Here is a 12,263-nt window from a genome sequence, read left to right as displayed (position 1 = left end):
GATCTGGAAAGAGCTGGGACTCAGCTTTATGCTTTGAAAATTCTCCATTCTTAATAATCAGTTCACCTGGAGGAGTGCAGATGTGCAGGGCACATACGGGAAGGTGGCAATCCCACAGAAGGTACACTGGGAGAAGACGGTGGTACAAGGTCAAAGTGTTTTTAGAACCAGAAGACAAGGGTAAAGAGGATTTATACCATGTGGGATCTCAGCCTCTGAAGGAACTTAAAGCACTGGAATAAGACAGAAGTGATAGAATCAACTCAGCTTTGAGTACCAAACACGCCTAAGATACTGGGTTGGGTGTCCTCTGAGGGGCACGAGTAAGTAACAGAATGCATGACTTAACCAAACGGAGCCTACCAACTTGTCCGGGAAAATAAAAAGTAAATTCTAAAAAAGTCACAGCTTGATTTCAAGCGTGAAAACCCAGTACATGTACAGGATTAAGGATTAAGGCACGGGCAGATTACCTGTGGCTAAGTTGTTAAGGGAAGCTCCATGTGCTGGAAACTTCACTGTGTGCCAGCTAGGACTTCCAACCCCTAAAGGACAGCCCAGGGCCCTTCCCAGCAGTTGTCAGAGTCAGTACCTCGTTACAGGCGCAGCTCTGAAGTCAGAGCGACACGGTCGAGTTCTGCTACCACTGCCTCACAGCTTTGTGGCTGACACAATCCTCTCTTTTCCTCATGCCTCACACAGCCAAAGCACGAGTAAGTTCTTTCCCTTTTACCTAAAAAACATCCCAATCCATTCACTGCTCTCCGTTGCCAAACCCATCACTCTAGTTCAAGATCAAATGGTTTCTCACCTAGATTATCTCATCGCCATGGCTCTAACACTCCTTCTCCACAGAGTAGTAATGGCTTGTTATATGGGTAAGGTCTTACAAAGAAATGTTCCCTTTGTGGAAATATAGCAGGAGCACACACGCGCACACGCACACACATGAGCACATACACCTCCCTTCCTCCATTCAACTTAAAACTCGTCTGGTGGCTCCCAAATGCCTTAAATGTTGATGGTCTACAAGGCATACCTGGTCAGACCCTTTCCATGTCTCTGCCTCATCTCCTAAGACCCTCGTCCCACTGCGTCTCTACACTGTGGTCACTCGGGCGGCCTTTCAGTTCCTTGAACATTCCCAACCTCTTTAGCACTTTAGGACAGTGGGGTCTGGGAGAACTTTCAGCACGGATGGAAGTGTTCTACACCTGCACATGTGGCTCCTGAACCCTTAGCTGGTGGCTAACAAGACTGAGAAAGGAAATTTTTAACTTTATTTAATTTTGATTAATTTAAATAGCCACATGCTCCTAGCCGCTATCACCACCAGACAGAGCAGGACTAGGGCTTCTGCCTAGCCTTTTCCTCTGCATGGACCGTCCCAGCCTTCATGCAGATGGCTCTTCCTCACCCTGACGGCACAGTTAAAAGTCAGCTCCTCAAAAAGGCCTTTCCTTACCGCCGCACCCAAACTAGCTCCCGCTGACACTCTTTATTATGTCATCTTGTTTATTTCTTCCAAACACACTCACTACTGCCTTTATAATTTGTCATCCCTAAACAAGAACATAAAATCCATGGAAGTAGGGATCTTGCCCATTCCGTTCAATGCCACGTCCCCCACGATGTATGTTATGTTAGGCAGACAGTGTTGTCAATAAATCTTCAATGAAGGGCTGAACAAGTAAATGAGTGAGTGACTGGGGGGGGGGGTCAAGTTGGTAAGAGTAGGCTGGGGACAGATTATGGAGGCTGCTGGAAGAAGCCAAAGGTCCTTCAAATACATTTCATCTATATGGGTGTGGGGGTCTGCAGTGTTCTCAAGTGCCCCGTGGGGACAGGCAGTCCAAGCAGACAGCACAGAAGAATGGTGCACATGCAAAGCAGGTCTCCCTCCTTAACAGACTTGAAATCAATTTTATGAGAACATTAGCGATGCAGACACACAGATGCTCCTACATATGAGACATGAGGAAATCTCTCAAGAATGCATCTATATACAACTAAAGGCATACCTTTCGGGGGGAAGCTGAAAGCAATATTAGACAACCGAGTCAGCCTATAGCCTTCGGATCTGCAACAGCAAACCAGGGCATTCATGTTCAGCCAAGTTAAATACCAGTTCATAGTTACGTGGTCCTAAGAGAAATGTCATGAGCTGCACCACTTAGCAGAAAGGGGGGAAGGGAGGAAGGAGGGGAGAAAGTAAACCTCTACCAAGTTCAGACACCCAGACGATCAGCGAAAAGGGCAAGAACACATAGTGTGGACAGAACTACCGACCAGCCAGAAATAAACACACCTAAGATCTATAAGCGGACAAAACAGACAACCCAGGGATATCGTGTACAATACAGATTCCACACATTCATTCACTGTCACAATTTCAAAGGAAAAAAAAAAAGATTGGCATTTAAGTGTATCTCTAAGAAAAACTGTAACACTAAGGAAAACTGGAGAATAAGGTTTTGCGCTGTGTGAAAGTGTGCTCTTGCTCTTTTGCAGTAAAAGCTATGTCTCCCATGCTTTGAACTTGACTGAGTATCAGCTCCACTTAATAAAATTACCTTCTCATAAAATGGACCAATGTCAGTAAAGTACACAACACATTCCACAGTCTAGCACCAAGACAGAATCTTAATCAGGACTGCATTGCACAGATCGCTGTCCGTCAATACTTCCTATCCCTGTCGGCACTCATACTCAGGGTCAGAGTTGGTGACCACAACGGCCACGGCCATGTTGGAAAAGCAGCACATGCAGAAGCAGCACCAGTTGCACCAAAGGAAAGCCTCTCTGCCCGCCCAGTCCCAACACACTCCTTTTTACAGGAATACCAGGGACACTCTTTAGCTAAAAGTCAGTGGCTATTTTCATAATCAAGGTAATGTCTACATGACTTACCATTCCCTACCCCTGCCGCCACAGAGACCGAAGTAAGTTAAATGTACACCTCTGGTCCAATTCTCTGTCGGGACCACCTCGACACCTCCAGTGTCACAGGAATGAAAGCAGGCTCCCCAAAAATGAGCTCTTTTACCACGCCATGTCCCACTCCCTACGGGCCCCATTTTCGATGCTGCTTGCCACTGGCCTCTCAGAACCATGAGTTCTTTCCTTTTTGTTTTCATTTTTTAAAAGTTGTATCCATTTACTTTGAGGGAAAGAGAGAGCACGAGGGGAGGGACTGAGGGAGAGAGAGAACCTCACGCAGACTCCCTGCTGAGCCGACCCAGGCCTCCATCCCAGGACCCCAAGGCCACGATCCAAGCCGAAACCAAGAGTCCAATACTCAAGGGACTGAGCCATCCAGGCACCCCACAACTATGATCTCTCTCCTGGCATCAGGGCAAACAATATAGGAAAAATTATTCACAGAGTAAAACCATCTTCGCCTTTCCCAGCATCTTTGGAACACTCTTGGCTGTGACGGGCACCCGCTGTATAAAGATAATACACAGACTCATTTTCTACTTGATCACCATCACCAACTTTGTGATTTTATAAACACCATCGATCTGTCATAGGAAAATCAGTGTTTCCAACCATCAAAATCGATTACTATATTCAGACCTCCAATGGTAAACTGGTCCAGACGTTCATCTTTCCCTGGTTTTCTCAGGTCCTCCCATCTGATCCCAGCTATGTCAGAGAAGCATGGGTTTGGAAACCTTTCTGTGGCATGCTGCATTTCATTAAAAGCAGTAAGTTAAGCAAGGCAACCCCATGAACTCAGCATCAGCGTTGGACCCGTCATTATACCACATGATGTCTACAGCCCAAAGTTATTTGTGAAAAAAAATGATCCATGATGACTGATAAACATACCATTTTATCATATAAGATCACTCTTTCTTTTAAATGTTTATATAAAATATTGTTAAAGACTATCATCTGACTTTCTATCAGAGGTTGGCAAAATTTTTCGGTAAAGGGTCGGAGTAAATATTTTAAGCTTTGTGGGCTACATACACTCTCTGTTACATATTCCTTTTTGTCTTTGTTTGTTTGCTTACAACCCTTTAATGATGTAAAAGCCATTCTTAGCTGGAGAGTTGTACAAAAACAAGGCTGCAGGCTGGCCCCTGGGCCGTAGTTCGCCCACCCCTGCTTTTCAAGTATACCAAAAAACCCAAAATTATATAGTGCAGTCACATTTTGACTAAAGAAAAACACTTCCAACTGTTTTGTGTATTTTTTGGTAACCTTTTTCAAATCAACTATTTCTGGGGAACAGTTTTAGATTTACAGAAAAAAAAATGTACTTAGCACAGAGTTTCCATACGGCCCACATTCAGTTTCCCCTATCAGGGTATGTTTATTAAAATGAATGAACCAGGAACGATGTATTAACTGCAATCTATACTTTTTTCAGATTTCCTTAGTTTGTACCTAAAGTCCTTCTTCTGTCCCAGGATCCTGTCCAGGATACCACATGACACTAGTCCTCATTGTCTCCCTGGGCTCCTCTTAGCCATGACTGTTTCTCGGACTTTCCTTGTTTCTGAGAAGCACGACAGTTTTAAAGAGTACAGGTCAGATATTTTATAGAAAGTCCCTCTACCAAGATCTGGTGGGTGAACATTCTTCTCATGATTAGACTGGGGTTATGACAGTTTGGGGGGAGGAAGACCACAAAGACAGTGTCACTGCCATCCCCTTGCACCAAGAGGACATCCACACGAGTCATCACCACCGTTATTCACCTTGGTAACCTGGCCAAGACAGGGTCTGCCCTCTTTCCTCCAACTGGTTGGTTTGTTGTTGTTGTTTTTTAACAATTAATAAAAATGAACTTGATCCTTACCATCTATTACCAAATGAAAAACGTTAAAACATCAAATGTTTAATAAGCTGGTTATATACCTATACACACATATTATAATGCCTTACTTCCATGATTTACATCTAGGCCTCTTAAAATATATCATTTGGGATGAAGACAAAAATGAGTATGTTTTTTGGCACTGTCTCCTACTTTTAATTCCTCTGGCTGCTCCTCCTCACCCTTAGGCTGAATTAAAGGGGTATCTAAGGAAAATGTAATAGACGCTATCCAAATTTTCTTTCACTTTTTAAATGGTGATTATGCAAACTAAATTGTAACCAACCTGAGCTGGGGCGGAATCCTGTTCCTCCTGGGGCCTCCCAGAGCCCAGGGCGCTAGGCTGGCAGGCACCCTAAACACTGGGGAAGAGCCTATATCCTCCACTTGGGTGTTACATTGATTCAAAGCGGTGAGAAAAGGAAGAGGGATGTGAGGCTAAACAGAACAGATGTCTCTTAGCTAACTTTTTCCTGGTCGGGTACTAAGCCAGAGGAGACAAAAAACTTGGGGACAGCGGGAAGAGCTAAGAGGCTAGAATAAAGGCGCAAGCTTGGGTCACAGTAAGGCTTAGCAAAACACTCTGCAGAGGGAAAGGCAAATCCAAACCGCAGTCAGATACCACCTCGTGGCCAGAAGAAATGCTTAAAACGAAACAAAACAAAACAAACGGAAAACAACAACTGCTGGTGAGGATGTGGAGAAACTAGGAACTTCAGACACTCCCGGTGGGAATGGTAAATGGCTTGGCAGAGCCTCAAAAAGTTAAACATAGAAGTCCCATGTGACGTAGCAGTTCTACTTCCAGGGATCTACCCAAGAGAGTATAGTTATACAAAAATTATGCATGAATGCTCACAGCAGCATTATTCCTAATAGCCAAAAGGTGGAAGCAACCCAAACACCCATCAACTGAAGGAGAAACAAAGTGTATATGGTATAGCCATACAACAGAATATTATTCAGTCATAAAAAGGAACGAAGTTCTGTCACCTGCTACAACGTGGATGAAATCTGAAAACATTGTGCTAAGTGAAAGAAGCCAGACACAAAGGACACAGACTATGATTCCATTTACAGGAAGTGTCCAGAAATGGGACAACCATGAAGACAGAAAGTAGATTAGTGGTTGCCAAAGGCAGCACGGGTGGGGAAGGAACGGAAGGGGAGCTCTTAGTGGGCACAGTGTTTGTTTTAGAGGTGACAAAAGTGTTCAGGCATGTTTTGTTCAGGTTATGTTCAGGTTATGGCTGCACGACATTGTGAATATACTAAGAACCACTGAATAGTACTTTACAATGGTTCAAACGGTGAATTTTTGGTGCCTTCTTTTATCTCAATCAAAAATCAAATGATAACTGGGAAAAAAGCCACTGAAGAGAGTGGACCTCTATATCTGATAAATCATTTTTAATCCATAACTTACATAGAAGCCATGTCTTTAAAAAACCCCTTTCCTAGTCTATGTCCATGATAATTTTTCCAGTAACAGGAGCTTCAGAAACAAAAAAAATTAGTCCAGAATTCTGCTAAGAAATCAGGTCAACCAATTTTAATCAAGTTCATAGCCTTGAACTTGACAGCCTACACAGACTGCAGATTCAGGCCCCGTTCCCTATCACTTCAAGAACTCCCACAGCCGCAAAAGGAAGCTGGCCACGCCCCTCCTTCATGGCAGCATCTTTCTCCCACTGACCATTTCCTCAAGAAAAGCAAGCCGGTGCCATTCACAAGGCAACATCTCCCAGTCCCACAGTCAGATCTCCTCAGGCACTTCCCAGCGCGCTGCGGCTTCCCTACAGGAGACTTTTTTAAATACTAGCCTGCTGCAAGGCCGCAGCCATGAGTGTTGACTAGGTAACTCGCAATTCAGTGATTTGCAGCTATTAAAAAAAAAAATTATTTATTTATAAATAATAGTCTTTCCTAAAAAAGCAAGTGGTGCCCTAAGTCTTCCAACAAATTACACTGCTAACTAAGGACTATTAAAGTCATGGGAGAAACCTCAGTCATATACTAAGCAACCATTGCTCCCTCCTGCAAGCACTATAGCAAACTGTGTTGAAAACATGAAATACTTCTTTGGGAATTTTTTGGAAGACAGCACAGTTGAGTTTAAATTAGTGCTTCCCAGAGTGATTTAAAAAACAAAACAAAACAAAACCAAAAAACCCTTTCTTTAGCAAGCTCTCCATACCTCAAAAACCGTAATCACTCAAATAATTCACAGTAAATAACCACTTGGCGCCCAAACTCAGCCGGCAGGAGAGGAAAGGATTTCCGGCAAACTATGAAAATGACAGTTGTGATTACGGCTATGAGGGCTGACTTTTGTTTTCTTTGCTCTCACATAATTCCCATCTTTATACTATTAGTCAAAATGTAGCAGCTTAATTCTCTCATTATTTTTAATTTAACTGGAAAATCAATTGTCTCTGGTTGGTGGTGGTTATGGGCATATTTTTCAAAAGCCTTAACAATAAGGAACTGGAAGAGAGGAGCTCAACAAGCATTTTTTCATTAATTTAACAACTTTCTTCATTAATGGACCTAACCGACATTCACTTAACATCTACTATCTACAAAGGATGCAGAAAGCAGTAATAAGCAATTAGTTCTCTTGAGGAATTTACACTCTAGCAGTAGGTTTAGCAAAATTACTCGCTTTGACTTTGAAGGAAAGACAATACAGAGATCCTCAGATCCTAATCACGTGCCATAAAAAGAGCCAAGAGTTAGCTCAGCCATCAAGGGTAGCCAACTAACATCCTCTTCCTCCTGTCACCGTCCCCACCCCACCCCCAGAACGTCTGCCCTTCAATCAGAAAGCACACGGGTCACTCAATATCTAATGCTAGCAATAAACCAAAGATTAGGTCTATCGGCAAGTTTTTTTGTGTGGTGGTAAATCTTTTACATTCACCTAAACAAAATTATTGTATCTCAGGATAACATTCAATCCAAGGACAGAAAATGAGCAAAATTCTACTGAGAATTTGTACAACTACTCACCCAGGCTCTGAGGCCTGCCCACCTTGGCCCCTTATTCCTGAGGCAATGAATCCAAACCCACCTTTTTGTCCTATGTTGAATGGAGGGGGTGTTTTTTAAGCACCACACCATTTGGCCATGATCTATGGGCCACCATAAACGCCAGCTGGTGTGGTCAAAGACTGTCCATTGTGGGCAAAGGAAGAGGTGAGGGAGGGAGCGGACACCCAGAATAACAGTTAACCCACCCAGGTCGGGGGGAATAGGAGGCAAGGAATCATAGACGGGGAGATGTCCTCAGAACTGGTAAGGGGGGGAGGAGGAGGGCAAAGTCGAGCCCATCATAGTAAAATTGTAATCTACTCAGGAACGAGACAGAGCCCTTAACTCTTCTCCAAAGAGAACTTCCAATGTGCCCAAGAGTACACTGGATTTCCAAGTTCTACCTGGCCCTGCGCTGTTGTTCTGTGGGGTCAACCTGGTGGGCCTCCATCCCTACTCCCAAGGCATTCAAGACCCAGACCCTACGCGTGGCTAACTGCGGGATCTAAGAATCACAAAAAGTTAACAGGAACCTTTGAAGACCAATAAAGACCAGTCAATCGGCTTGAAAAATCAACACCAGGCAAAGAGGTTCTACTCCATCCAAATACCCCCGAGCATGTCCAGGTGTTCCAGCGGTCTACAGGAATGACACAGGAGTCTAGAGTCAAACTATCTGACTTCAAATCTTGGCCAACTTTTAACAGCAATGGCAATGTCTCTGTGACTCCATTTCCTCATCTGTAACTGGAAGATAATAATAGCACCAAGTCAGAAGACTAATGAGAGAAGAGAATGAGATTACAGGTAAGAAGCTTATTAGCCCAATGACTGCCACACGGTAAACACCATATAAAGAGGTGCCAGTACGTCCACCACTTCCAAGGGTCACCCGAACTACCTCTCAGTTACTGCAGTGGAATGACACCATCACCACTACTATTTGGCTCGGCCCTCATTGTGGACCCCTAACCATGCCTATGAAGTACGTGGTATTAGCTTTATCTCAGAGTTGAAAATGAAGGTTTAGAGGGACTCAAAAACTCAGAAAAGCTTACTCAGTTAATAAGTGGTGGGGCGAGAAAAGATTTAATCACGTCCCAGCAAACTTTGCATTATTTCATCTACCTCCAAAAGCTCAGAAATAGGTTAACACTTCAGTATTCTAAAACCACTACTTATTGAACAAAATTATGTTCTTGTAAAAGCCTCCAGCCTTCCCTCACCCTGCCACTAAAACTGCGTGTGTATCTATATAGTTAGAAATACTCCACCAATTCTGACAGACTTCCAGGATTTTTCTTAACATAGTGGGGAAATCATCATGACCATTTTAATTAATTGACGTTAAAAGTTCAAAAGTACTGCATTCAGTACTTACATCAAGTTTATCAAGACACTTTTCCTCCAGTATTTGTAACCTGATCCTGTAGAAGAATGGGCACACTCCAACTGGCCTGTGTAACATACTCTTTTTCCATATGGTTGGTAAATGTCTACCAAAATTGACTAGAGTTCATAATTGCTCCAAATATCCTCTCACATAATTTAGCAAGACTTATAGTCACTTTACTCCCCTGGAAGAAAACACAATCAAATTTAAACTAAGTATGTCAGCAATGACCCTGGATCTCACAGAATTTTTTAAAACTCATAGTGAGATCCAGAAATGCGTATAACCGAATTTCTATTTCCAAATACTTAAAGATCTAACCGCTTCAAAAGAAAACTGGAATAATAACAAGTCATTTTAGTCAAAACTGTTTATCCAAATAAATGAATTGGTTACCCAGTTTCCTGAAAACAGAGTTCATGATAATTGTTAATCCATTAACAGTTTAAAATAAAAGGCATGCTTAACTTGTTTAATTAGTAGTGCTATGGACAAGCCAAGTCCTATCTCACTTTCTATTTGCTTTACCCAGGCATTACATATTCTTATAATCCTTGTTGGTAAATACAAATGAGACGATATAATTGAACATGCAAAATGAAGAGAATCTGAAATGTCTAAAAATTTCAAGAATTCACCGCAATTTCAAGAACCCGAAACTCCAAGTATGAGAGAGCAGAATTACCACATAACTGTAAAAGTCAAATATTTATACAGGTGCCTTAGAAGTCACTGCTGGGTGCACACCATCATCACTGACATTTAGTATCTGTTAAACAGTTTCAAGTGCAAGGGCATAAGTCAAATAACTGACCCGGAGCGTGAAGTTTATGACAACAAGTAATGTGTCTGGAGAAACTGTGAAGGTGTGATGCTTGTGATAACTTCCATCAGGCCAGCAACAGGCAGCCAGGCTGTGGTGAGAGAACCTCAGCACAGGTGCCTTTTCTCATTTCAAAAAGGAAACCTAAACTGATACCTTCATGGATAATTTAATAAGGATTGTTCCATAAATTTATAATGTCATTTATGACTTTCTTAGAATTACTCTTTAATAGCTTTCAAAAAGCAATATCCTTAAGATGAAAGTTAACTGAGAACACAAAGTACAAAACTATTTCAACTTCAAATTAAGAAAAGGGGTAAAAGAAGCACCTAAAAGGTTGTAAACCCCTAATTTACAATTAGGAACACCTCCTTAACGGCCACTTTACAAATTTACAATTAGGACTATCTCCTATTATTCTTACAATAAGTCCAACTTTCAGAAGTTTTCCTTTTAAGGGTAACGAGACCGATGGGATAGAGGACCAACATTTGTGAACATTCAGGAAAATTCAGCCCCTCAACTTCTTAAATGATGACTTGATCTCCGAGCAGGACTAGAAAGTGTGTGTTGAAAACTCCAAGAAACCATGCTAAGCTCATGTCTGTTTCCACGTTCACTGCACTTCTTTCTTCAAAACAGAATGTGCCTTTCCAAGATCTAGGACTCAGTTCAAGTTTTCAGGTGAAGACTTACAATAAGCAGTAAACCAAACCTTCCCCCCACCTCCCACCCAAGAAAAGTGTTTCTAAACCCTGAGGGGCAAATCTAACAACATCCACAGCTAAGGCCCAGCGAGGAAGGATGCCTGCAACCCCCCCTCCATGCCCAGGACCTCCCGCCTGACCCGGGACGCGCCCCGTCAAGAACTTGTAGTCAAGGCTGGCACCCAAGGACGATCAGAGAGAGAGAGAGAGAGAGAGAGAGAGAGAGAGAGATGCCACAGGTGGCCGGGGTCGGCTGATTCCCCACCTTACACTTAGGCCTTCTCCGGGAGGCTCCCGGCCCGTCCCCGCCTCCCAAAGGCCGAAGCAACCCGCCAGTTCCAGTTTGGCCCACTTTAGGCGGAGACGAGCTCGCGGCAGGGCTCAGGTGGCTCCTCGGGGTCCGTTAACGGGGCACGAAGTGCCAGCCCCGGGCGCCAATTCCACCCTTCCCTCCGGGCCGGGAGTGTCTGAAGGTCCCAGGGGGCGTCGGGAAGGGAGCGGGCAAAGAGGCCCTGGAAGGGGCGGCTCCAACCGAGCCCCTCCGGGGCTCCTCACCGGCTGATGGTCCCGAACCTCCTTCCCGAGACCCCTCCCGGCACCCCGGGGTCGGCGACGCCCCACGCCCCCCGCGCCGCGGGCGCCGCCGATCGGCCGAATCTCCCGGACAACAGCAGCCGCCGCGCTTCTGAGGCGGGTCCCCGCGCCCACCCGCGGCCCGGCCGCCCACCTGTCCCGGGGGTCGATCCAGCTGGTCCTCCTGGTGTTGTGGTCGATGTAGAAGACCTTGCCGTCGTAGTCCCTGGCCTCCTCCCAGCCCCGGGGTAGCGGCAGCTGCCCGCTCCCGGCCCTCCTAGGCATGGTCGGCGGCCTCGCCGGCGAGCGGCGCCTCCATAGGGACCGGGCGCGGGACGCGGCGGGAACGCGACTGCCCGGCCCGGCCGCCGCACCCGACGCGGGCGCCGGCGAGGGGCTGCGGGGCGCGGGGCGCGGCGGGGCCACGCGCGGGGGACGCCTCAGGAAACCCTGCTCTCGGCCCCGCCGGGGATCAGTCCACCATGTCTGCGTCGGAGCTGGCGAGCGAACCCTCCTCCACCTCCTCCTCCTCGCGGCTACAGCCGCTGCCTCCGCCTCTTCCTCCTCCTCCTCCCCGTCCCCCTGTGGCCGCCGAGGGTCGCGGCGCCCAGGCTGCCCGAGCCGCCGTCGTCTGGGCTCGGATCCGGGAAGCTCCGCGGAGCAGCGGCCGCGGCGGCGACGGGCCTCCTCATTTGCGTGCGATTAGCATGCGCCCCGCCCCGGGCCCGCCCCCGCCCGCCCCTCCCCTCGCTGGGCTCATCTGCATGCACATTCCTCGCCGCCACATTCCAGGGCTTAACCCTGCAGCTCCCGGGGCCCGCTGCCTGAGCGGGGGCGCAGAGCCGAGCCGGAGCCCCGGCCCGGGGCGGGGGCGGAGGAGGGGAGCTGAGGGACCAGGTG

The 12,263-nt window shown here is 46.0% G+C and overlaps 1 protein-coding gene across 1 annotated transcript in view; it reads right to left on the bottom strand.

Annotated features, from left to right (window-relative positions):
- Window positions 1-11,648, bottom strand: part of LOC111144450 (WW and C2 domain containing 2) — a 209,350-nt gene extending 197,702 nt beyond the window's left edge. Inside the window, exon 1 of the mRNA XM_022498768.1 lies at window positions 11,518-11,648. Coding sequence (XP_022354476.1) covers window positions 11,518-11,648 — 131 coding nt within the window. The remainder of the gene's footprint in view (window positions 1-11,517) is intronic.
- Window positions 11,649-12,263: the final 615 nt, after the last annotated feature.

This window comes from Enhydra lutris, unplaced genomic scaffold (assembly GCF_002288905.1).
Source record: "Enhydra lutris kenyoni isolate GAN:26980312 unplaced genomic scaffold, ASM228890v2 scaffoldscaffold11, whole genome shotgun sequence".
Lineage (NCBI taxonomy): Eukaryota > Metazoa > Chordata > Mammalia > Carnivora > Mustelidae > Enhydra > Enhydra lutris.
Note: the sequence above shows the minus strand (reverse complement) of the source record. Positions and strands in the feature narration are given on the sequence as shown.